This window comes from Panthera tigris, chromosome B3 (genome assembly GCF_018350195.1).
Source record: "Panthera tigris isolate Pti1 chromosome B3, P.tigris_Pti1_mat1.1, whole genome shotgun sequence".
Lineage (NCBI taxonomy): Eukaryota > Metazoa > Chordata > Mammalia > Carnivora > Felidae > Panthera > Panthera tigris.
The window spans coordinates 58,694,866-58,722,148 of NC_056665.1; the positions used below are offsets into that span (position 1 = coordinate 58,694,866).

The 27,283-nt window shown below is 42.1% G+C and overlaps 1 protein-coding gene across 1 annotated transcript in view; it reads left to right on the forward strand.

The window, feature by feature from the left end:
- The window catches only part of SPG11 (SPG11 vesicle trafficking associated, spatacsin), an 86,457-nt gene that overhangs the window by 58,143 nt on the left and 1,031 nt on the right, over positions 1-27,283 (forward strand). The window contains exons 27-39 of the mRNA XM_007081757.3: positions 226-333; positions 10,531-10,693; positions 12,893-13,107; positions 13,554-14,304; positions 19,956-20,095; positions 21,062-21,260; positions 21,662-21,799; positions 22,717-22,850; positions 23,566-23,673; positions 25,190-25,358; positions 25,795-25,883; positions 26,086-26,241; positions 26,911-27,062. Coding sequence (XP_007081819.3) covers positions 226-333; positions 10,531-10,693; positions 12,893-13,107; positions 13,554-14,304; positions 19,956-20,095; positions 21,062-21,260; positions 21,662-21,799; positions 22,717-22,850; positions 23,566-23,673; positions 25,190-25,358; positions 25,795-25,883; positions 26,086-26,241; positions 26,911-27,062 — 2,522 coding nt within the window. The remainder of the gene's footprint in view (positions 1-225; positions 334-10,530; positions 10,694-12,892; positions 13,108-13,553; positions 14,305-19,955; positions 20,096-21,061; positions 21,261-21,661; positions 21,800-22,716; positions 22,851-23,565; positions 23,674-25,189; positions 25,359-25,794; positions 25,884-26,085; positions 26,242-26,910; positions 27,063-27,283) is intronic.

Sequence of the window (27,283 nt, forward strand, 5' to 3'; positions counted from 1 at the left end):
TGTTGAGTAGGTGTACCTGGCCTGAATATCTTTTTTCTAAAAGATAAAAAAAATATAAATTTAATCTTTCTTTTTAAAATATATGGCTTAATTCTACGATGAAACTGTTACTATTAGTACTTATGTTTTTACTTTAACCTCTTATATTGATTGGCATTGTTCATTGAGAAAATAGTATTGATTGAATTCACGATTTTGTAATTTCATTCAAACTCTTTCTTAAAGGATTCCCCACTACTGTTGATGATGGAGATGTATGAACTATGTATGTTCTTTAAGAATTATAAGGAAGCTGAAGTTAAACTTCTGGAGTTCGAAAAAAGCTTTGAGACTGTAAGTTGGAATCATACTGCTCTTTGTGGCTGATCTGAAATTGGGTAGCGTGGCCCATCATCTGTTAGTAGTCAGGATATGACAGGCGAATGGCTGGTATGTGTCATAATTCATACCAACTCATTTGTACTGTTCCAGAGGTGGGGGGTGGGGGTAGGACAGGAGTCACAGCGGCCTTGCTTACAGCACCTCAGTTGCCAGGCATGACAGAGAGGTTTCATCTAATGTGTTAATTCTAATCAGGGTCCCGAGCTGCAGCCAAGCTCAGTGGGAAAGGGATTAACAGGATCTGCTATGGATGCTTGAGAGGAGTATGGTGGTGTGTGAGCCACACTTTGCCACTCTAACAGAACCGCCAACAGCACTGAGCGTGAAGGGTGCGTAATACTTCTGTATTTGCTGTGGCAGAAAATAATGGCCTTTTCCATCCAGAGTCCTCGTAGTCCCTGTCCAAATGATGCTGAGCCTTGTGGTCCATTTCGGGATTCACCGTTTCAGTACTTGTTTCAGGCCTGTTTATCATGTGGAGCTAATTAACCCTATGGAAGAAAGAGGAAGTCATAAGGAAGGAAAAGAGATGTGCCTTAGTCCTCCATGGGGTTTTAGCACTTTTGCTTTCTCTAACCCCAAAAGAACTCGATGATAAATGACACAAAACTATATACTGATTCTACCCAACAAATATATCACAGTGGAACCAGTATAGGCTTTTGCTGTAAATCAATAACTGTAATGAAGATTTAAAAGTTAAATTATTTGAAAATATTGAATAAATTATTGAAATATGCCTGAGGTTACAAAATCACAGCAAATAGGAACATTAATGTCCTCAAGTCTAGCACTTTTCCATGGCTGGGGCTCTGCTAGATATCTTTTCTTTTCTTTTCTTTTCTTTTCTTTTCTTTTCTTTTCTTTTCTTTTCTTTTCCTTTCTTTCTTTCTTGCTTTCTTTCTTTCTTTCCTTTTCTTTTCTTTTCTTTTTGACATTATTTTTTATTTTAGCAAAATACACATACCACTTACGATTTTAACCATTGAGTATATAGTTAGTGGTATTAAATACATTCCCATTATTGCACGACCATCACCACCATCCATCCTCATCACACTTTTCATGTTGTGAAACTGAAACTCTGTACTCAGTAAACAATAACTCCCCATTCTCCTTTATCCCCAGCCTCTGGCAACCATGATTCTACGTTTTGTATTTATGATTTGATTACTTTAAGTACCTCATGTAAGTTGAATCATACAGTATTTGTCCTTTTGTGACAGGTTTATTTCACTTAGCATGACATTCTCAGGGTTCATCCATGTTGTACCATATTGCAGAATTTCCTTCCTTTTAAATGCAATAAAATTCCATTGTGTTTTATATGCCACATTTTGCTTCTCTGTTCATCTACCCATGAATATTTGGGTGGCTTCTATGTTTTCACTATGCTGCTATGAGCATGGTATACAAATAGCTCTTGGAGACCCTGCTTTCAATTCTTTGAGGAATCCTCCCAGAAGTGGAATTGCCAGACAATACGGTAACTCTGTTTTTAATATTTTGAGGAATTGTCATACTGCTTTCCATAGCAGCTGCATTATTTTACATCGCTGCAACAATGCACAAGGGTTCCAATTTCTCCACATCCTTCCTCTTCAACACTTGTTAGCTGTTTTTTGTTCTTTTTTGTTTTTAAGTAAGCTCTGTGCCCAGTGTGGAGACCCCAAGATCAAGGGCTGCATGCTGTACCAACTGAGCCAGCCAGCCTCCCCATTGTTTTCTGTTTTTTCTTTTCTTTTTTTTTTTTTTTTTTTAATTTTTTAACGTTTATTTTTGAAAGAGAGAGAGAGAGACACAGAATCTGGAGCCACGTGCCGGAGATTACTGTTTTTTCTGATAGTAGTCATCCTAATGGGTGTGAGGTGGTATCTCATTGTAGTTTTTTTGCATTTCCCTAATGATTAATGATGTTGAGCATCTTCTCATGCTTACTGGCTGTATATCATCTTTGGAAATATGTCTATTTAAGCCTTTGGCCCATTTTTGAATTGGGTTATTTTTGTTGTTGAGTTTTAGGAATCCTGTATATAATTGAGATATTAATCCCATATCAGACATATGATTTGCAAATATTTTCTCCCATTCTCTGGGTTGCCTTTTTACTGTCAATAGTGTCTTTCCTTAAGTTTTCACGAAGTTCAATTTGCCCAATTTTTCCCTTGTTACTTGTGCCTTTAGTGTCCTATCCAAGAAATTATTGCCAGATCTAGAGTTGTGAAACTTTTGTCCTATATTTTCTTCTAAGAGTTTTTATTGTGTTTAGGTCTCATATTTAGGTCCTTGGCCCATTTTGAGTTAATTCTTGTATAAGGATCCAACTTCGTTCTTTGCATGTGGATATTCAGTTTTCCCAGCACCATTTGTTGAAAATACTGTCCTTTCCTCATTGAATGGCTTGGCACCCTTGTCAAAAATCATTAGACCATATATGTGAGGGTGTATTTCTGGGCCTTCTGTTCTATCCTATTGGTCTTTATGTCTGTCTCTATGCCAGTAGCATACTGTTTTGATTATTATAGCTTTGTAGTAAGTTTTGAAATCAGGGAGAATGAGGTCTCCAGTTTTGTTCTTTTTCAAGATTATTTTGGCTATTGAGGGTCTCTTAAAATTCCATATGATTTTAGGATGGTTTTTCTATTTCTGTCAAAATGCATCATTGGGATTTTAATAGGGATTGCACTGAATCCAAAGATCACTTTGGAGAGTATAGATGTTTTAACAATATTAAGGCTTCCAACCCATGAGCATGGCATGTGTTTCCATTTATTTATGTCTTTAATTTCAGCAGTGTTTTGTAGTTTTCATTGTACAAGGCTTTTACCTCATTGGTTAAGTTAATTCCTAAGTAACTTATCCTTTTTGATGCTTTCGGAAATGGAGTTGTTTCTGTAATTTCCTTTCTGGGTTGTTTGTGTATAGAAATCCAACTGATTTTGGGGTGTTGACTTTTTATCCTGCTACTTTGCTGAATTCACTTATTCCAAGTTGTGTGTGTGTGTGTGTGTGTGTGTGTGTGTGTGTGTGTGTGTGTGTGTGTGTGATTGTTAGGGTTTTCTTACATGTAAGATCATACTTTCTGAAAAGATCATTTTATTTTCTTCTTTTCCAATTTGGTGCATTTTTTTCCCTTGCCTAAAGGTTCTGGCTAGAACCTTCAGTCAGTGCTGGGTGGAATAGAAGTGATGAAAGCAGACATCCTTGCCTTGTTTCTGATCTTAGAAGAATAGTTTCAGTCTTCCACCTTTGAGTAAAATGTTCACTGGGTTTGTCACATGTGGCTTTTATTATGTGGGATAGTTTCTTCCTATCCCCAGTTGTTTATTTTTTTAACCTTGAAATAGTGTTGAATTTTGCCAAATACTTTTTTTTACATCAATAGTAAAATGGTCGTGTGGGTTTTTTTTTCCTATCTTCTGTTGATACGATGTATACATTGATTAGTTTTTTGTATGTTGAACCATCCTTGCATCCCAGGAATAAATCCTGTTTGGTAATGGTGAATAATCCTTTTAATATGCTGCTGAATTCAGTTTGCCAGTATTTTTTTAAATGTTTTTTAATATTTATTTTTGAGAGAGACAGAGACAGAGCACAAGTCAGGAGAGGGACAGAGAGAGGGAGATACAGAATTCGAAGCAGGCTCCAGGCTTCGCACTGTCAGCACAGAGCCCGATGTGGGGCTCAAACTCACAAGCTGTGAGATCATGGCCTGAGTGAAAGTCGGACACCTAACCGACAGAGCCATCCAGGCGCCCCTGAGTTTGCCAGTATTTTTTTGAGGATTTTTTTTTTTTACATCAGTGTTTGTAAGGGATGTGGTCTATAATTTTCTTGTAGTGTCTTCATCTGTCTTTAGTATTAAGATTATGCTGGTTTCATAAAATGAGTTGGGAAGTGTTCCTTCTACTTCAGTTTTTTAGAAAAGTTTGCAAAAGATTGGTAGTAGTTCTTCTCTAAATGTTTTTAGACCTCACCAGTGAAGCCATCGTGTCCAGGGCTTTTCTTTGTTCATAGTACTCTGTTATAATCCTTTTTTTTTTTTTTTAAGTTTATTTATTTTGAGGGTGCTGGTTGGCCCAGTCATTAAGCATCTGACTTCAGCTCAGGTCATGATCTCACAGTTGGTGAGTTTGAGTCCCACATTGGGAGAGCGTGAGCCCTGCTTTGGGTGAGCTCGAGCCCCACTCGAGAAATAAATAATCCTTTTTATCTGTAGAATGACCCCACGTTCATTTCTGATTTTAGTAATTTGAGACCTCTATCTATAAAAAATGTTTAATTTCAATAATAAAACCACAATTTTATTTTTTCAGTCTTCCTTTTGATAGTGACTTCTAACTTTATCCTATTGTGGTCAGAGAAGATACTTTGTATGATCTCTGCCTTTCGAAATCTCTTGAAACTTGTTGCTTAATGTATGGTCTGTCCTGCAAAATACCTCATGTGCACTTGAGAAGAATATGTTTTCTATTGTTCTTAGGTAAAATGTTCTGCCCCTGTCTGTTAAATCTATTCAGTTTATTGTGTCAAGCCCTGTTTTGTTTTTGTCTGATTATCCATTAGTGTGAGTGAGGTATTGCAGTCCCCAGCTATTATTATTTCTTGCTTCAATTCCATCAGCTTTTGCTTCATGTATTTTGGAAATCCATAATTAGGTATGTAAATGTTTATAATTGTTACATTTCCTTGCTGTATTAAACCTTTTATGAGTATCTACTCTCCTTCTCTGTAAACTTTTTGATTAAAAGTTTGATATTAGTATAGCCACCTCCACCACTCTTTTTTGGTTACTATTTGCATGGAATACCTTCTTCCATCCTTGCACTTTCAACCTGTTTATGTCTTTGGATCTCAAGTGAGTCTCTTGTAGACAGCACATAGTTGGATCATGTGTTTTTGTCTATTCTGATCTCTGTCTTTTAATTGGAGAGCTTAATCCATTTATATTTGAAATAATTACTAACCAGGAAGAACTTACTTCTGCCATTGTGCTGTTGGTTTTCTTTATAATTTGTAGCTTTATCGTTTCTCATTTCCTTCATTACTGTTTTCTTTTGTGTTTAGTTGATTTTTGTAGTGAAATGTTTAAATTCCTTTCTGATTTCATTTTGTGCCTATCCTGTAGCTATTTTCTTTGTGGTTACAATGAGTTTATATCAGCTTAACTTCAGTAACAAAAAGTATTCCTGCAGCTCCAACCTCACCCCTTTTAATTGTTCATGTCACCAAATTACGTCTTTATAGATTATATGCCCAAAGACATAAATAATTCCTTTAAGGGCATTTAGTCTCTTAAATTATGAAGAAAACAACAGTTGGAGTTACAAACCAAAGTTACAGCAATACCGGCTTTTATACTAATAATTGTTCTTTTCTTCTTTAAATGCATTAGTCTCTTAAATCATATGGAAAGTAAAAACCCCTTGCTACAGTAATACAGGCTTGTATAATGGCCCATGTATTTATGTTTATTGAGTTCTTTATTTCTCCATATTACTTTGAGGTATCGTCTAGTGTCCTTTCACTTACCTTACAGGACTCCCCTGAGCACCACTTATAGGAACAGTCTGGTAGTCAAAGACTCCCTCAGCTTTTGTTTCCCTGGGAATGTCTTAATTTCCCCCTCACTTTTGAAGGATAGTTTTGCTGGATATATCAGCCCATGGGGTGCCTGGGTCGCTCAGTCGGTTATGTCTGACTTTGGCTCAGGTCATGATCTCACAGGTCATGGGATCGAGCCCCACATTGGGCTCTGCACTGACAGTGTGGAGCCTGCTTGGGATTTTCTGTCCTCTTCTCTCTCTGCCCCTGTGTCATTCTCTTTCTCTCTCAAAATAAATAAAGGAATTTAATAAAACAATAAAACTAAAAAAAAAAATTAGAAAAATTTAAAAAGGAACACCCATTTAAATGTGTGTGTGTGTGTGTGTGTGTGTGTGTGTGTGTGTGTGTGTGTGTGTGTGTGTGTATCTATGTATATCTCATCCCACTGTCTCTGGCCTCCACAGTTTCTGATAAGACCCTTGCAGATAATCTTCTTGAGGATCCCTTATATATGACCAGTCCCTTCTCTCCTGTTACTTCCAAGATTCTTGTTGTTGTTGTTGTTGTCGTTGTTGTCGTTGTTGTTTGCCTTAAGAAAGTTCAATTATTATGTGTCTCATTATGGGTTTCTTTCAGTTCACCTTGCTTAGAGTTTGCTGAGCTTCTTGGATATTTATATTCATGTCTTTCCTCAAGTTTGGGAAGTTTTCACCCATTGTGTCTTCAAATATTCTCTCTACACCTTTCTGTCGTCTTCTAGGACTCACATGATGCTTACATTGGTCCACTTGATGATGTCCCATCAGTCTCTTAGGCTCTGTTTGGTTTTCTTCAATCTTCTTTCTCTTCCTCAAACTTGATAATTTCTATTGTCCTGCCTTTAAGATTGCTGATTCTTTCTTCTGTCTGCTCACATCTACCTTTGAATCCATGTAGTGAATTTGTTATTTTACTTGTCAGCTCCAGAATTTGTTTCCTTTTAGGTTTTCTCTTTCTTGGTATTTCCATTTTGTTCACACATCATTTTCTTGACTTTCTGCACATCTTCCTCAGTTAAAACAGTTGTTTTAATGGTGTATCTGCCGTTAGGTCTATTTTAGGGACTGGTTATGTCAAAATTTTTTTCTTTTGGGGCCCTACTTTCCTGCTTATGTGTATGCCCTATGATTCTCTGTTGAACTCTGGACATTTGAATCTAATGATGTGGTAACCCTAGAAGTCAGATTCTCCCCCTTCCCCAGGGTTTGTTATTTTTTGTTATTGTTTTATTATTTTGGGTTTTGGGTGGCCAGAAGTCATTTCTGTGCCAAGGATCAGCACGAAGTGTAAATCTAAGTAAGGTCTTCTTGGGTCTTTTCTAGCCTTTCCCTGCACATACACAGTAATTTTCTAATTTTCCTCACATATGCAGTTGTTTTTAAATGTCTCAGTCTTTATGTCTGGCTCCCAAAAGGGAAAAAAGCAAAAAATGAAGGGAGTGGGGAGGAAAAGGGTGCTAGCCCTTTAAATCTCCTGGAAGTCAGGGGAGGAGTTCAGTGGAGCTTGCAACAGTGGGTGAGGTGAAACAACAATGACTGCCCACTTCTTTGTCTACACCTCTGTGGCTGGAAGCAGCAACTGGGGATCAGAGCACCAATTTCTGATATTTGGAGGACAGGGTCCTTTTTGCCCCCACAACTCCTGCAAGCTGTGTGCAAGCTGCTCTAGGAACATGTGCATACACAACTGCCTCCCCTGTGGCTAGGGGTGAGGAGTGGGTTGCAGCTACTGTGGTAAGGACTGAAATTGATCAAAATTGTCAGCAATTTACCTGCCATTAGGCCTTCCTCTGGAACTCACAAGCCTTCAACACACTGCAGAGTTCCAAAATGATTGTATTGAACTGATTTGCCAGTGCAGTTCTTGTCTAGGTGAAGAGAGAGATGCTGGTGCTTTCTACTCCTTCCCTCCACACCACCTTTTCAAAAGGAATTTTTTTTTTTTTAATTTATTTTTGGGACAGAGAGAGACAGAGCATGAACGGGGGAGGGGCAGAGAGAGAGGGAGACACAGAATCGGAAACAGGCTCCAGGCTCCGAGCCATCAGCCCAGAGCCTGACGCGGGGCTCGAACTCACGGACCGCGAGATCGTGACCTGGCTGAAGTCGGACGCTTAACCGACTGCGCCACCCAGGCGCCCCAAGGAATTTATTTTTTAGAGCAGTTTTAGTTCATCATAAAATTGAGAGGAAGTTTCAGAGATTTTCCAGATACCCTCTGCCCCCACACCTGTATAGACTCTCCCCGTTATCAACATCACAACACCAGCATGGTCCATTTGTTACCAAGGATGAACCTATACTGACACATCATAACACCCCAAAGCCATTGTTTACCTTGGGGTTTACTCTTAGTGTTATACATTCTTCAGGTATACATTTGGAGATATGCATAATGACATATATGTGTTACAGTATCCTACATAGAAGTCTCATTGCCCTAAAAAATCTTCTCTACCTATTCATCCCTCCCCACTCCCAACCCCAGGCACCCACTGATCTTTCTACTATCTTCATAGTTTTGCCTTTTTCAAAATGTGGTATAATTGGAATTGTATAGAATGTAGGCTTTTAGGATTGGCTTCTTTCATTTAGTAATATGCATTTAAGTTTCTGTCATGTCTTTTCATGGCTTAATAGCTCATTTTTTTTTAGTGCTGAATATTACCTTGTCTGGATATACCACAGTCTATTTATTCATTCACCTACTAAAGGACATCTTGATTGCTTCCAAGTTTTAGCCATTATGAATAGAGGTGCTCTAAACAAAATTTTCAACTCCTTTGGGTAAATACCAAGGAGCATAATTGCTCGATCAAATGGTAAGCGTGTGTTTTGTTTTGTAAGAAACCATCAAACTTTCTTCTGAAGTGGCTGTATCGTTTGCATTCCCACTAGCAATGTGTGATGGTTCTTGTGGGTCCACATCCTTGCCAGCCTTTGGTGTTGTCAGTGTTCCAGATTCTGGCCGTTCTAATGGGTATGTTGTGATATGTCACTGTTTTAATTTGCATTTCCCTGATATATGGTGCAGAGCATCTTTTCCTATGTTTATTTGCCATTTATATATCTTCTTTGGTGAGGTATCTGTTAAGGTCTTCAGCCTTTTTTTTTTTTTTTTTTTTTTTTTTTTAAGTAAACTCTATGTCCAACATGGGGCTCAACTCACAATCCCAAGATCAAGAGTTGCATGCATGGGGCACCTAGGTGTCTCAGTCAGTTAAGTGTCCAACTTTGGCTCAGGTCATGATGACGGTTGATGTTTTGAAGCCCTGCATCAGGCTGTCTGCTCACAGCTCAGAGCCTGGAACCTGCTTCAGATTCTGTTCCTCCCTCTCTCTCTCTGCCCCTCCCCTGCTGTGCACTCCCTCTCTTTCTCTCTCAAAAGTAAGTAAATAAACATTTAAAAAAAAAGTTGCATGCTCTACCTACTGATCCATCCAAGTGCCCCCAGCCTATTTTTTTAATGGCATTTTTTTTTATTGTTTCTTTTTAAGAGTTCTTTGTGTATTTGGATAACATCCCATTATCAGATTTGTCTTTTGCAAATTCTTGCAGTCTGTGGCTAGTCTTCTAATGCTCTTGACATTGTGTTTTGTAGAGCAGAAGTTTTTAATTTTAATGAAGTCAATCTGGGTAATTATGTTTTTATAGATTATCATCCAAGGTCATCTAAGTTTTCTCTTGTATAATCTTTTAGGAGTTATATAGTTTTTCATTCTATATTTAGGTCCTCCCAGGTAGTTCTTATTCTTGTTTGACTGCCCCTGCTCCAGTTTCCTGTGGAGGGGCAGCGCACCTGTTCCATCCTTGCCTCAGCCCTTTACTTTCATGTATCTTTTCTTCTGACTAGTTCCATCACCTGCCTGCTATAGACTCTCTTGTAACAGCAGCAGGAGTAGGTAAACAAGTAAATAAAGACTAAGAACTAATTCTCTAATTCAAACTAATGTAGCCTGGTACTTGGGATCATTCCTATTAATATTGCCAGCATTTGATTGTAATGACATAAGTCTAGGCTTCTTAATTGAGATCCTTTTCTAATGATAATATAAACTACATGCAAAGTGGTAGAACAAGTTGGGCAATGTTAAATCTTTCTAAGAGGTCTTGATATATGAATTTCAGATCTTCTGGACTCCAGGGCAGCCCTAGATCCCTCTCCAAAGCTGTTAGGTGAAACATGTCAGTTTAATTTCACAGCAACTCACAGCATTGTTAGTTTGGCTGTCACTGACTTGGGGATATTCGCCTCAGTTCACTCCATGGTTAGCGTTCAGTCTTTAGGTCTCTAGTCCATCTTTGACTTTGACACACACAGCTCTCTACAGCAGGGCATCTCACAAAGAGAGTATCTGCAAAGCTGCCAAGGAGGGCTTATTTTTGCACTCCTCTGAGGCATACTTGCATTTCCTGTCATGTGGAAAGGACCTGAATAAGTGTCCCCCTTTGTGACAGGAAATGACTTTTGGTGGTACCTTGGCTTTCTTAGACGTTCCCAAATTTGGGGGTTTTGATTTGCTGTGAAATCACCTTTCCTGACCCCCTTTTATTTTCATAGGTTGAAACAACAGCCACAAGGGTCCATGCTACCATCCCTGCTGCGTGGCTGAAGGAGCAGGTGTGTTTTCTTTTGAAGGTTATGCTGCAGCAGTGTGGGACCCAGTATGAACTGGGGAAGCTTTTACAGCTATTTGTTGGAATAGAACATCTCTTCTGTGATGGTAAGACACAGTCCTTAAACTAAAGTTGTTAGGAAATTAGCTTTCTTTTTTTTTTTTTTTTTTTTTTTTTTTTTAGTTTATTTATTTTGAGAGAGAGAAAGAGCAAGCAGGGGAGGGGCAGAGAGTGCAAGAATTCCAAGCAGGCTCTGCACTGTCAGCGTAGAGCCCCATGTGGGGCTTGGATGCACAAACCATGAGATTATGACAGGAGCCAAAACAGAGTCAGACACTTAACTGACTGAGCCACCCAGGCACCCCCAAATTAGCTTTCTTAATCTTGAAAATATTTTAGAAGGGCATTCAGGAAAATAAAATACATATAACATTACATTTATAGTCCATAATGAGGTATGAAGAAGAGGTTACAGGAATCTTCAATCATGGTGAAAACATTCAAAACATAGCACAACAAGATATAACCTAAATAATACAGCTGTCTGCTCCTTCTGAGTCCTTGTCAGCTACGTTCCCCTTGGCTAGTCTGCACCCTGTCACTGTCATTCTTTTTTCTGACAAGTCACCTTAACATGTCATCATTGCTCAGGGTCACAAACTGTTTCAGGAATGTCTAACTCATTTTGAAGGTTTCAGACAAATTATGCTTATTTTTTGCAGACTCCTCCAGACACGGGCAGTCTCTAAGGTTGTTACGGATTGAAAGAAACCAGTTACTGCCTTACCCTCTTTTCTATTTGATAATTTCAAGTTTTTATTCTAGATTCTGACATTTTCACTACTAGGGTTATTTTATCACATTTAAATTCATAGATATTCATCTGGAGAACTCACATCTGTACCAAACACTGACAGAATACTGGGCTCAATGCCTGGATTGTAGGCTGTCAGGGCTGACGACTGGAAATAAAGAGGGGTGTTTCCAAAATGCAGTGTATGTCACATGGGACTTGTCAATTACTTTGTACACCAAATAGATCCTTTTTACATATAGGTGTTTTTATTGGTCTGTAGTAATCTTAATTTTTTTCAGAAATGAATTTCCAGTTTTCTTGCCAGAATTACTGTATCCTTGAGAAATTATAAGGATTGTGTTGTTAACTATTATTATGCTTTGATTCATATAAACATTTTCTGTTTTTATAGAACATTTGTGCTCTGTGTGTAACATGTATGTGCTTAGAGAAAAGAAATTATGTTTTTTAAGTTTATTTTTGAGAGAAAGAATAAGTGTGGGAGGGGGAGGGGCAGAGAGAGAGAGTGGGGCAGGGGGAGAGAGAGAAAACCAAGCAGGCTCCTCACTGCCAGCCCAGAGCCCAACACGGGGCTCGAACTCATGAACTATGAGATCGTGACCTGAGCCAAAATCAAGAGTCAGATGCTTAACTGACTAAGCCACCCACGTGCCCCTAGAAATTGTTCCTATAAAAAACCTGTGTTTTATATGAAGAAAAGAAGCCCAGCATCTCCATACTGGTGGTTATTGTGCAAGGTGTCTCACTGTCCCCAGAACCACCTAAATCAGACCGCAGCCCAGCAGATGGCCCCTACAGAATATTTTTCATGTCCCTCTTTTATGGTAGGGCACACATCAGCTCTACACAGACTATGTGGGAATGGGAGCAGACCCAGCCACATAGGTCTGCTATGGGCAGAGAATTCCAAATGTCACTGAGGAAAAGGACTTCCTAGGGATATGAAGAAGAACTCAGCTGGGTCTCCCTGGGTTAAGCAGTTGTGCGAAGGAGAAAGTGATGCTCCATTCTGGATACGGTGTGCTGCATTAAGGGGCTTGGCTATTGGTCAGCTACAGTTTCAACTGTCCTGCCAGTTCTGTGTCTTAATCCACATGATGCCTGCACCGAATGAGCAAGTGAGCAATCATAAAAACAGATTTGTTCAAGGTAGGAGAAGAATCCAAAAGAGTTGGGATTAGCCTGAATGACTGGTCAGATCTTCCCAAGGTCGACTGAGTTGCTACTGCAGCCCACCAACTTCTGCCGTGTATATAAAGCCACATGAGTAGATGGAGTCCCTGCGCGAATCTTTAGTGGTTCTTACGATGTAGGAGATGCCCTTATAGCTTCATTTGCTAGCAAACCAGAGAAGAAAAATAGGTTTGTGTTTTTCCTTTGATTACGTAATTGTGTTAAACATACATGCTTTCCCCCTGATATTTACTCTGGAAAGGCCATGGCAGCATTTTCCTGATTAAATGTATATATCCTTTTCTCTTTGGCACAGGTCCAGATGTGAAGAAGCTCTGTGTCCTTAGCAAAATTTTGAAGGATACATCCATAGCCATTAATCCTGTAGTTATTAGCAGCTACAGCCCTGAGAATTTTCAGCATGAATGCAGATCTATTTTGGAAAAACTGGAGACAGAGGGACAGTTTGCTTTGGCCAGGAGGGTAGCAGAATTAGCTGAGCTACCTGTGGACAACTTGGTTATTGAAGAGGTATCATTAGTCTCTTAAGTTACTTAAAATGTTAGCTTTTTAAACCAGCATTAAACAGAATCAAATGAGATAGATGATTTATAGAAGAGGGTTTTTTACTTTTGACACACACCTTACTTTCAGAAATGGATGAGCCTAGGATGCCCGTTAGCAAAGAGTGTGTGTTTTAAATTCAGGTCAGCTTATAGGATATGCTGCAACTGTTGTGCTTTGAATAGAATTAAATACAGGGTGGCTTCATCTTGAACCCCCCTTCAATTACGTAAATTGAGAATTGCTTTTCATACTTTAACTTTCCAGATAAAATATTCAGGATCATCTGTAGCCAAGTCTCATGTTCTCTGACTTGATTTGGTTTTGACAAGTATGGCATTCTTGGGAGCATTCGCATTCGTGACACTTTTATATCTAGGAAGGACTAAAAATTGCTTTGTTAAATTTCACAGATAACACAGGAAATGCAGACCTTAAAACACATTGACCAGTGGTCCCTGAAACAAGCAAGAATTGCCTTCTGGAAAAAATGTCACGAGAATTTTAAGAGAAATTCCATTTCAAGCAAAGCAGCTTCCTCCTTTTTCTCAGCCCAGGCCCCTGAGGCATGTGAGTGCCCAGCTGAGGGGGCACTGAGCAGCATTGAGGAGGCCCATCTGCTGCTGACACTGGCTGCACACTGGCTTGCTCAGGAGGGCCTGGTGCCCGTGGACGAGCTGGAGGAGCTGGAGAAGCGGATCTGGCTCTGCCGCATCGCCCAGCACACCCTCAGGGAAAACCCAGAGGAAACAGAGCCCAGGTTTTCTCAACAGATCTCAACTAGTGGGGAACTTTCCTTTGAAAGTGTAGCGAGTGAGTTTTCAATCTCCATGTTGGCCGCTCTGAACACATCAAAATACTTAGAACTTAATGGCCTTCCATCCAAAGAGACTTGTGATAACACACTGGGTCGGAAGGAGCAGGAATCGCTGAACTTCCTGATCGGGCGCCTATTGGACGTTGGCTGTGTGCATGAAGCAAGTAGAATATGTCGGTATTTTCATTTCTATAACCAAGATGTTGCCTTGGTGTTGCACTGCAGAGCACTGGCTTCAGGGGAAGCTAGTGTGGGTGACCTGCACCCAGAAGTCCATGCTGTCCTGCAAAGTGCTGAGCTGCCTGACGAGGAGGAACCTGGCATGCCACTCAGGAAAGCCCGGAGCAGTAAGTGAAAGAGATCAAACCTCCCTGAGTCCTGAATGGAGCTGTTGGCACTCTTTCCCAGAAAGAAAGGGTCCCTATTGGCATACTAGTTACATAAGTTCAGGGTAATCCATAAACTAGGTAATTAACTAGTCAATGAAATAGCAACACTTGTGTCTTTTAACTAGCTGTATATCAAAGTTAGAGGGAATCTATCTGACTTGTAGCTAGTCCATTGAAATTTTTCTGTACCAGTAATCATGTTTCTAATTATACATTGATAGTATATAGACATAGGCTGATTTTTGTGTTAATCTTGTATCCTGTGCCCTTGCTAAACTTGCTCATCTCAGTGGATTTCTTATAGATTCCTTGGAATTTTCTACAGACAATACTCTCTGTGAATAGAGACCGTTTTATTTCTTCCTCTCCAATCTGAATGACTATTATTTCTTTTTCTTGTTTTATTGCACTGGCTAGGACTTCCAGTATGATATTGGGGAAGAATGGTAAGAGTGGACATACTTACCTTGTTACTGATCTTAGGGAGAAAGCATTCAGTCTTTTTATTTTTAATTCAAATATAATTAATATACAGTGTTACATGGTTTCAGGTATATAATATGATTCAACGGTTCTATACGCTATTCAGTGCTCATCACAATAAATGTACTCTTAATCCTCTTCACCTATTTCACCCATCCCCCCTCCCCACCTCACCTGTGGTAACTACCAGTTTGCTCTATAGTTTTTTTCTTTTTCTACTTTGTTTTTAAGTTTACTTATTTATTTGGAGAGAGACAGTGTAAGTTGGGGAGGGGCAGAGAGAGAGAAAGAGAGAATCTCAAATAAGCTCTGCACTGTCAGCACAGAACCCAATGTGGGGCTCAGACCCCCGAACTGTGAGATCATGACCTGAGCCGAAATCAAGACTCGGATGCTTAACTGACTGAACCACCCAGGCTCCCCTGTTCTCTATAGTTAAGAGTCTATTTTTTTTGCCTCTTTTATTCTTTATTTGTTTCTTAAATTCCACGTGAGTAAAATTGTATTTCTTTCACTGACCTTACTTCACTTAGCATTATACCCTCTAGATCCATCCATATTGTTGCAAATGGCCAGATTGTGTTCTTTTTTTTTTTTTTTTTTAATGTTTATTCATTTTTGAGAGACAGAGAGAGACAGAGCATGAGCAGGGAAGGGGCAGAGAGAGAGGGAGATGCAGAATCTGAAGCAGGCTCCAGGCTCTGAGCTGTCAGCACAGAGCCCGAGGCGGGGCTCGAACTCACGAACTGTGAGATCATGACCTGAGTCGAAGTTGGGCACTCAACCTACTGAGCCACCCAGGCGCCCCGATTGTGTTCTTTTTTTATGGCTGAGTAATATTCCATTGTGTGTATATACCTCATCTTCTTTATCCATCCATCTATGAATGGACACTGGCTTGGTTCTATATCTTGCTTATTATACATAATGCTTCTGTAAACATAGGGGTCGTATATCTTTTCAAATTAGTGTTTTTGTATTCTTTGGGTAAATACCCAATAGTGGAATACTAGATCATATGGTAGGTCTATTTTTAATTTTTTGAGGAACCTCCATACTGTCTTCCACAGTGGCTGCATCACCTTGCATTCCCAGCAGGATTGCACCAGGGTTCCTTTTCCTCACCAACACCTGCTATTTCTTATGTTTTTTATTTTAGCCATTCTGACAGGTGTAAAGTGATATCTCATTGTGGTTTTGATTTGAATTTCCCTGGTGATGAGGGGGATGTTGAGCATCTTTTCATGTGTCTGTTGGCCATCTGGATGTCTTTGGGAAAATGTCTATTCACGTCTTACATATTTTTAGTTGGATTATTTGTGTTTTTTGGTGTTGAGTTGTTTATATATTTTGGAGATTAACCCCCTAATGGGATATTTTATTCACAAATATCTTCTCCCATTCAATAGGCTTTTTTTTTGTTTTGTTGATGGTTTCTTTTGCTGTGTAAAAGCTTTTTATTTTGGTGTTAGTCTCAATAGTTTAATTTTGCTTTTTTTTCCCTTGCCTGAGGAGACATATGTAGAAAGAGGTTTCTACAGCTGATGTCAGAGAGATTACTGCCTATGTTTTCTTCTAGGAATTTTATGGTTTCAGGTCTGACATTTAGGTCTTTAATCCATTTTGAATTTTTTGTGTGTGTATGCTTTCTCTCTCTCTCTCTCTCTCTCTCTCTCTCTCTCTCTCTCTCTCTCTCTTTAAATGAGGTCAATATATGTGTACTGACAGGAAAAAATGTACAACAACGTAACTTTATTTTTGTAAAAAATAAATGGTGTGCATGTGCCCATGTACCTGTGCAAACCCACCCACAGAAAATAATGCATACCAAGCAAGTAAGAGACATTATTCTGGCAAATTTGGTGGGGGTAGTATTGAATGGATAAATGACTTTCACTTGTTACTTTATGCACTTCTCTACTGTGATTCATTACACTAAGCATGTAATACTTTTGCATTTAAGATACTACATATTAAAAATATGCCTTAAAAAGAAAAAAGTAAATAGCAACTCAGACCACGTTATCCCCTGCTTAAAACCCTTCCCTGGGGTTGTGGTTGTAGGTAAGGCAGAACGAGCTCGCTCTACCTGTTGAAATCAACGTAAAACCTGGCACACAGCAGGCAGCACTGAGTGACACAAATTATGATCCCCCCCCCGCCCCCACCTCCCATCACCTCCAGCCTGAGTGTGATGCTGTCTGAAACCCAAAACTAAGCACTAAGCCTGACAGAGCACGTGTTCCAGGAGAAGCCCTGTAGAACGGGCTCAAGGAGCAGGAAAGGGAACTCCTAACACCCTTTCTCTCTAATCTCAGCTCCTAAGAAGCCCTTTGGCTGTGGTAGTAGAGGCTGGAGCCGCAGCTGGTAAGATCCAAAACTCAGAGAGGAACTTTATTTTTGAATTCGAGGTGTCCTGGTCTCAAGACGATGCAGTGAACCCCTGTTCTCTTTTGCATTATCCTGTCTGCTGGCCCAGGATGCAGGCACAGTCAGGGAAAGTGCAGGATAGAATGAGGCTGCTAAACTTCCAGCTGTTGGCCAGAAGGTTGAAAAGTGAAGCCTCAGGGAACCGGAAAATACTTGGGAGAGAGATTCAGGAAACCCGACAATAAAATTGTAAAGCCCAGGGCTCAATCCTGGGCTTTGCGTATATAGACCTGCTCCTAATCAGCATATCAAGACTCTGAGAACTGAATTAACAATTACACTACCCAGGCTGCAGACTGAGCATAGGATGTTACACACATGCAGGCTAGATCTGAATGGCACTGCAAAGGATTTGAAAACTGATATTAAAATCACAGCCACTGGGTGGCTCAGTCATTTAAGCATCCGACTTTGGCTCAGGTCATGATCTTGCAGTTCTGAGGTCAAGCCCTGAATTGGGCTGTCTGCTGTCAGGGCAGAGCTTCCTTTGGATCTTCTGCCTCCCTCACTCTCTGCCCCTCCCCTGCTCACACTCTCACTCTCTCTCAAAAATAAATAAAAAACATGGGGTGCCTGGGTGCCTCAGTTGGTTAAGCATCCAACTTAGGCTCACGTCATGATCTCACGGTTCATGGGTTCAAGCCCTGCGTCGGCTCTGTGGTGACAGCTCAGAGCCTGAAGCCTGCTCCAGATTCTGTGTTTCCCTCTCTCTCTGCCCCTCCCCTGCTCACACTCTCTCTCTCTCAAAAAATAAACATTAAAAATAAATAAATAAACAACATTTTAAAAAAATGGTCCTTAAAAAAAAAAAAAAAAAGAACCGACACAGTCTACAGAATGTGGGTTGGATATCGTAGCGGAAACCTAACCAGGTCAACTGCCTGCTTAAAACAAAACCAACATTCTTCATAAGATTTAAACAAGAATCAGAGTCTCATACTATTCAAAATGTCCAGGATGCAACTTGAAATTACTTGAACATTTAGGTGTATGTGTTTCACCAAATGTAGGTAGTTTTCAGACCTTATGTTTTCAGATATTTTTTCAACACTGTCCTCCATAGTCCTCTCCTTTTGGGACTCCAGTGATGCAAATCATAGAACTTTTGTTACTGTCTCACAAGTTCTTGTGACTTTATTCAGTTTTTTTTCATTTTTTTTCGTCTTTATTCAGATTGGATCATTTTTCTTTCCTTGTTTTCAGATTGGATCATTTCTGTCTGTCCATTTTCAATTTCACGGACTCTTTTCTCTGGCATTTGCATGCTGCTCTTGAGTTTATTTCTGTGCTTTTAAATTTTCAGTTATTTTTCACTTCCAGAATTTCTATTTTATCCTTTATACCTTGTTTCTTTGAGACTCTGTTTTTCTTTTTGTCTCAAGAACACTTATAATTGCTTGTTGGAACAATTTGTATGATAGCTACTTTGAAAGATAGTTTGTTCAATAAATGGTAATTCCAACATTTTGTCACTTTAGTACCGGGTGTATTTTTGTGTATTTAGAAAGCAGGGGAGGGGCAGAGAGAGAACCCAAGCAGGCTCTGAGCTGTCAGTGCAGAGCCTGTCACGGGGCCCGATCCCACAACTGCAAGATCATGACCTGAGCCAAAAATCAAGAGTTGGACACTTAACTGAGTGAGCCGCCCAGCACCTCTGGACCTCATTCTTTTTAATGGCTGCAGAGCATTCTATATGAATACACTAATTTTACTTAAGACTTTATTGTTTAATAGTACTGTATTTTTGTTTGTTTTAATTTTTTTTTAACGTTTATTTATTTTTGAGACAGAGAGAGACAAAGCATGAACGGGGGAGGGTCAGAGAGAGGGAGACACAGAATCTGAAACAGGCTCCAGGCTCTGAGCTGTCAGCACAGAGCCCGACACGGGGCTCGAACTCATGGACCGTGAGATCATGACCTGAGCCGAAGTCGGCTGCTCAACCGACTGAGCCACCCAGGCGCCCCAATAGTACTGTATTGATACATACTTAAATTCTTCAATTTTGTTTTTGCTGTTAGGAACACTGTGATCTAAATTCTCCCTTCTACTTTTTTTCCTAATAGAAACCCTTTCTCAATTCAAGACCACTTTCTTCTATTTTTGGCTGAGAGGTTGTTTTCATTTTTTTCTTTTTTAAGTCAGGAATGGATTTTAATTTTTATCATGCGCTTCAGGCCTCTATCCAGTTGACCCTTGGTTTTTCTCATTTCTGATTTGGAAAAATCCTTCAGGGTCCGTAGAAGATTGAGTTGGGGAGGGGGAGGCTGGCGGCAGGGGCTGGTGCCAGCCTCGTAGATGCAGGGTTGTGAAGACTGTACCTCAGGCAGTGACCAGGGAGATGTTTTAGAGACTCAGTCAGCTAGATCTGGTGACTTAGGTGGTACGAGAGGAAATTGGGAGGGTGTGTGGAGGAGGGTTCAGCAGACATCTTTGGTAATTATCTAGAGTGTTCATTGGGTGGCTTGGAGTCTTGTGTAGCCTCTGAGGCCTTTGAAGTCTCCTGGCCAGGATTTCCTGGAAGAAGGCAATGAAATAGTGGGGTGTGGGCCCAATCACAAGTGGTCCCAGACCCAGGGGGAGTCATGGAGGTGTAACAGGAGGAAAGTGTGAGCAAACAGATTGTGCCATAGGGGGCTTGGGAGAGGCCTTTACTTGCCAGCTTAAAGCCCCCTCAAACCTGTATCTGCTTCCAGCTTCAAGTTTGGATAGTCAGTCACTTGTGATGCTGCCCCCCAGGGATGAAGTGGTGACTAATCTGGAAACTCTGACAAGCAAATGCCTCCATGGGAAGAACTACTGTCGGCAGGTCCTGTGTCTGTATGAACTTGCCAAGGTATGTGCCCAATGGTGGGGTCTCTGGGGCAGCTGAGGGAGGGAAGCAGGAAGATGGAGATAGATTTTGAACGCTGCCAAGTTGGCCCTTCACGTGATAACCATGACATGAGGGCAGATGGCTCATCAGGATATCGGCCCCTGTAAATCCATCCCTGGGAATACCGGGGACTCCAGGCCAAGTGCCAGGCCTTTTGAGTCCTGGCTGTGCCCCAGCCAACCAGAAGTGAGGGCAAGAAATTTCACTTTTCTGGGCTCCTGATTCTCCTGATATATATATATATATATATATCTCCTGATATATATATGACTTAATATGCAAATATGCTACGAGGCTTGCAAATAAATGACTTAATCATGAAGGTCCCTTCTAGCCATAATATCTTAGTTACCTTCAGGATTGTTTGGAGGTCTCCATATGCGGGAGAGCCTAAAATAAGTTATAAAATAAAATGGAATGTGATGACTGTAAAGACAGGAACCAGAGCAGCCAGAAATTGTTTGTGGCTTTGAGCTGATTGAGGGGAGAAAATAATAGACACTGAGAAGTGGAAGAACACAGGAGAAATAATGGCAGGCACTAAAGCCCTTTGGAAGGGCTTCTTTGGAGATTGAGGGTTTTGCTGCTGCTGTGGGAACAGCAGAGTTGAGGCTCTTGCCTTTTATTCAACTTTCTTACATTTCATAACATTTGAAAAGCTCAGTGTTCAACAAGAGGTGAGTCACCTGATGGTTTCTGAAGACAAGCCTTTCTTTCTCTTGCTTGGATTCAGCTCATTGGTGAAGAGAAAGAAAGGGCTAGAAAACAGTGCTTCCTTCTTCTAAGGTTTCTGCCCAGGGTGAGGGATCTTTAACCTCAGAAAAAATAGTGGAGTCTGTCCACATGGGATTTCAGAAAGGGATGCCTTTTGCTAGCTTTTTTCCTGGCTCCTAACAGTAGCTTTGACCAACTTTGCCTTCCTCTCAGGAGTTGGGCTGTTCCTACGCAGATGTGGCCGCTCAGGACGGTGAGGCCATGCTCAGGACGATCTTGGCCTCTCAGCGGCCCGACCGATGCAGGCAGGCCCAGGCTTTCATCAGCACCCAGGGCCTCGAGCCAGACACAGTGGCTGAACTTGTGGCCGAAGAGGTGACCCGGGAGCTGCTGACCCCATCGGAGGGAACAGGTGCTCCACCCTACATGCCTCCACGTCTTTCAGACCACATTCCCACGTTGCCAGCATAAGGAATCTGGATGTCATGTTCATGTGCATCGTGCATGCTGCCTCTGAGACTACCAGGCTGCACTTGTCAGAGGAGAGAACACACTGCATTTATTTTGTTATTGTTGCTTTTTGTTTATTATTTTATGATTATACTTAGAGTAACTATGCCTTTCTTGGAGCTAACGAACTCCTGCTGACCTATAAGGTGACCACTAGGCCAACGTGTCTGAGCTCAGCGAAGCAGACAGCTGCACTGGGAGCTCCTTCCGCATTACTGGGCAGAGTGCCTGGCATGGGGTTCTTAGCTTTCTCTCAACTCTCAAGGCTAAAAGCAGCCCCTTTCTCACCGCCTTTTTATACAGGACTTAAGCAGATGTTCACCCCAGCAGAGGAAAGCCAGACGTTTCTTCAGCTGACCACTCTGTGTCAAGACCGCACGTTGGTAGGCATGAAGCTATTAGACAAGATTTCCTCCGTTCCCCATGGGGAGTTGTCTTGCAGTAAGTTGTTGGCCGTTTTCTTACATGTTTGGGCCCAAGCCGGTCTCCAAGAAGTCTCCCCAAGTTAGTCTTTCCAAAACAACTTGGATCCTTGTTCCCTCTCTGGATCCCTTCCCTTCCAGCATAGATTATAAGTTCTTGGTGGAGAGCCATCAGTCATTGAAGAAAATTCAGAAAATAAATATGGGAATGCTGCCCAAAATGTAAAATTTACACAAGAAGGTAACCTTATAACATTTTGTAACATTTACCTTACCTTACTCTCACGTTATCCCCTAAAATGGGGATATTACAGTCCCCATTTTAGAAGGTAACTGAAGCTGAGAGAAGTTGATTGATTTGTAACTGTTACGTGTCAGAAGCGTTACTTGAACCCAGTCCCTGTGACTTGAAAGCCTGCTCGCTTTCCACAATATCTAGTTCATTCTAGGCATTCGGGAGTATGTGTCCATCTGATCTTTCTCTATGGAAGTCTATAGGCATTTTTTCAAAAATGGCATTATCCTGTGTATACTGTTTATAATTACTTTATGGACATGCTGTCATTAACATCTTTCCATGACCATATTCTTCTATATCATTGTCACTGGTTACACAGTATTTCTCATGTAATTAAAACATTTTATACCTTACTTTGGGACCTTAAGATTGCTTCCAAATTTCTGTTTGCAACACCGTGACAAGCATCCTTATAGGCACATTTATATGCACATTCATGATTATCTCCCTAAGATAAATTCCTGATTCAAAAGTATGCCTATTTTTAAAGCTTTATATGTCTGTTGCCACACTTTACTCCAAAGCTGGTGAGGTCAGGGATCTCAGAGTCTTCTCCAGACAGGCTGTCTATATAGGCCCTTCCACCCTGCTGCCAGGGTTCGCAATCCTTTCTTACCCTGACTGCCTCACCTATCCAGCCACGGAGCTGCTGATCCTGGCCCATCACTGCTTCACGCTGACATGCCACATGGAGGGCATCAGCCGAGTCCTGCAGGCTGCCCGGCTGCTTACAGACAAACACTTGGCCCCCAGTGAGGAGTATGGGCTGATGGTAAGTCACCCCTGAACCCCCACCCTCCATTCTGAGGCTACCTTTGAGAGAACAGATAGGCCGGGGACCAGTTCAGAGCTGACATGGTCTTAGGGCATTTGCTCCTCTGGATACCACTGCCTACTTGGGAGCTGGCTGGGCAACTCAACCCTCTGCTCTAGGTTAGGATTACTGTCAAAATCAGAGCAGAGACTGCCCCAAAGGAGCAGATATCAAGAGGGTCTGTGCCATGCTCCAGGGCTGTCCTACCCCCTTGCCAGGGCAGTTCATTCATCTAGAGGGCTGAGACAGCTCTGTTTCCCCCCAAAACAAGGTTCAGTGTTGTCTCTGAACTGAAATGAGCTGACAGCTCACACCTCCTGTGCCTCCCCAATCTCCCCAGGCTTGGAACTGACCCGTGTGGGTGAGCAAGCCACCGGGCCCTGTAATAAGGCATGGTGGGAAGAGGAAGCGTGCCTGCCTACCATGTCACGTCAACACTTAGGTTTATAGACGACTGAGGAGGCAACAGCCAGTGGTGACCCAATGGCGAGCATTTCTGAGTCCTCCAGAGGAGGTCCCAGTGGGTACATGGGAAGGGAGGGAGGGAGCTAAGAATGGCAGCCTTGCCATTAGCCCTTCTGCTCCCTGGAGGTTGGCATCTGAAAGCAACCGAAATGATGTGAGCAGCGGTGATCCAGCTGACACTGATGCAAGCTGCCCTCACCCTTTCCAGGTGCGCCTGCTCACTGGCATTGGAAGGTACAATGAGATGACCTACATATTTGATTTGCTGCATAAAAAGCACTACTTTGAAGTGCTGATGAGGAAGAAGTTGGATCCGGTAGGTGTACAGTATTTTGAGCTCCAGGACGGCATATATTGTTGACTTTACAGCTGACTTCTCAGGAATAATCCCAGTCAGGGCGGCCCCCTGGGATCAAAGGGAGAGAATTAAAGAACTTCCTAGGACACACACCGTAACCAGTAGCTTTAAGTTACAGAGTTCAGACTAGGTAGCAATTATGCCAATAGATGTTAAATAATGAGGAAAACAAGTTTGTGCACTTCCTGTCAGCCTGTCACCTGCCTCGGCTGTCTGAATGCTGGCTCCGGGGAAGCAAAAACCCTTCCTGGGAGCCATGCAAAAGTAGATTAACCAGCTCAGAATGCTGTGTCTGATGGCTTTGAGTGGAGAGTTTTCAAGGGACCATGAGACTGCGTGTTGCCAAGAGCCGCTAGGAAGTGAATGGAATGCCCAGGCCTGGGCTTAGAAGGCTGTGGGGCAGCTTACAGTGATGACCAGGAAGGAGGCCTGGAAGCCAAGGCCTGACCTGTCAGCCCTCTAGGCTCCGGGCACTTCTCTGTCTTCGGCGTGCCATGTGACCCCAGGCATGTCACTTACGGAGCTTCTGTTCCCAAATCATTCATTTGGCTGATTGATTGCTTCAGCCTCTTTCACCTCTGAAGATTTAAAAACCAAGGCACATTTTTGGCTTCTGGGAACTTGAGCTCAGCCAATCAGGACTAAGAGATAAAGCAGAAAAACTCTCCCCAGTGCTGGGCTAGTTTCAGGACAGACCAGTCCAATTGTCAGGAGAGGAGCAAGTCCTGGGCCGAGGTACACCTGCAGGATACCCCAGAGGGTTTTTTTAAAATTGTTTCCAAGGCATTTTGGTTTGTGCATGTAAATATTCTTTTAAGAAGTTTTTTTCCTGATAACAAAAGTAACGCATATTCACTATAGAGACGCTTGGAAAACAATGCACAGAAAAAAGTCCTCACCAGGAGACAGCCACTGCTAACAGTCTGGTGTAGGCCCTTTCTCTGCACATGTAGCCAGAAACATATATACACATAGTTATGTATTTTTTAGCAAAACTTTTATCATGGTGTGTAGATATAAAATAGCCTGCTTTTCTCACTTAATAAGCATGCCATGAATATTTCCCAAACCAACACTGGCTGTAATGGCTACATGGTATTCTCTTAGTCCTTATTCTGGACATCTGGATTCTTTCCAGTTGTTTGCTATTGAATACCTGTGGTACATCCATCTCAGCACGTTTCTCTGCTTACTTCTTAAGGGATAGATTCCTAAAAAATGGAACTGTTAGAGTAATGCACATGTGCACATTTTTGAGGGTTCTCCCTTCTGACAGGTTTCACCGTTCACATTTGTACCAGCAGAGAGGATGTGCCTGTTTTCTTAGGGTAGCATAAACTTTTGTGTTCATTTTTGCTTATCTTTTCCTTTTTCTTGGGAGTTTTCAAGGAACTTTCAGAACCAAGGGACTCAGCCAGTCATGCCCCCTCGCAATCACTGGTTGACCTTGGTACTCCCCTTTTTCCCTGGGCAGAGCGGTACCCTGAAGACAGCCCTGCTGGACTACATCAAACGCTGTCGCCCGGGAGACAGTGAGAAGCACAACATGATTGCTCTGTGCTTCAGCATGTGCCGGGAGATCGGGGAGAATCACGAGGCAGCTGCCTGCATCCAACTGAAATTGATCGAGTCTCAGCCCTGGGGTGAGAGAGGTCACAGCAGTGCCCTCAGGCCAGTGCTGCCAGCCAGGAGAGGTTTTTGGGACTAAGAAGGGGATTAATACCCACTTCAGCTATTAACTGCCACTCAGTGGGGCCCCAGCTGGGCAGACAAGAGACGGAAGGGGATTTGGAAGGCATTTGCCCCTCTTGTAGCCCATGCAGCCGGGGTGACATCCATCTGGAAGCAATGTGTACACTGAGGCTGGGCGAGCCTGCCTTGATGCTTCTGAGAACTAGATGAACCCTGCTCCAAAGTGTGTGCTTCTGGTCCAGTAGCCTTTAGCTGAGTAAGACATGCCTGCCTCCTAGCGAATGTGAGCTGGATGTTTCTAGTCCAGCCCACCATCACTGAGTGGGATGGGAGCAGCCAGTCTCCAGAGTCAGACACACCCCACAGGTTTCCCCTTCTCTCCCGCAGAGGACCGCCTCAAGGACGGGCACCACCTGAAGCAGCTGCTGCTGAAAGCCCTGACTCTGATGCTGGATGCAGCAGAGAGTTATGCCAAGGTAACAGTGGAGTCTCATTCCAGAACGGCCTTAGAGCTTGGTGTCTGCAGTAGGAATTATCTGATCTCCCTGGGCTCTTCCAAGTGAAAGGAGACGCAGCCTTGGGCCAACGGGGGGCAGAAGGGATGAGTTCAGTTGCTGGAAGGTTCCCAGGGGACATGCCAACATGTCCCCTGTGCCTCCCTCCACCCTTGTCTCTCAGGACTCCTGTGTGCGACAGGCCCTGCACTGTCACCGGCTCACCAAGTTGATAACACTGCAGATTCACTTTCTGAACACTGGCCAGAACACAATGCTCATCAACCTGGGCCGCCACAGGCTGATGGACTGCATCATTGCTCTACCTCGGTTCTACCAGGTAAGCAAGGAAGGAAACTCTAGAAGTCAGCTTTGTTGCCAGCACCCCTTCCTGCCACCCCTCTCCTGGGGCCCACAGGTTGAGTCACTTGCCTGGAATGTCAGGACTAGAGACAGAATCAGGGTAATTCTAAGCTTTTACTTTTAGCTGTCCGATACACCAAATTGCTTTTCATGGCAGGATTTGTTAGCACATTGTTTGGACAGAGGTTGGAGCTTGCTGCTAGGCCAGCAGAAAGGCAGACAACCTTTGGAGAAACATTCCTGCTAATGGGCTATCTCTTAGCCCCACTGTTTCTAGGATGGGACACCTGGGTTAGCATAGGGATCAGGGCTGCTGGGAGGCTGGCTTTAGCACTTAGGTTACTAGGGAATCAGCCCCTTCCCTGTTCCTTACACAGTTGAGTTAGTGGGAAAAATACCATTTCTCAGTAGTTTTACTAACTCATTGTGAAGATTAAAAATACCGCAGGAAAATGTTTGGGGTTTAAGGGAAGAGAAATGTCAAACGAACACCAAACTTCCCAATGCTAATGCTAATAGTCTTTCCTGATGGTCACATTCACCATGAATGTAACAGTAGGAAGTTGTTTTTTAGAACCCCTTGCCTTCAATTTTATATCAGATAGGGTTCTAATGGTATCCTTCTTCCCCTCCATCCTTTTATAAGGCTTCTATTGTGGCTGAGGCCTATGACTTTGTTCCTGATTGGGCTGAAATTCTATACCAACAAGTGATTGTTAAAGGAGACTTTAATTACTTGGAAGAATTTAAGCAGCAAAGGTTATTAAGATCTAGTGTATTTGAAGAGATTTCAAAAAAGTAAGTATTAAAATGACTCTGCTTGCTTTGAGATAAGGCATGGGTTAAGAATTCTATGGCTAAATAGAACATGTCTGTAGCTGCCTCTCTGAGATGGCAAACAGATGTCAAGAATCGCCAGGGGCACCTGGGTGGCTCAGCCGGTTGAGCATCAGAACTTTGGGTTTCGGCTCAGGTCATGATCTCGCAGTTCGTGAGGTAGAGCCCTGCGTCAGACTCTG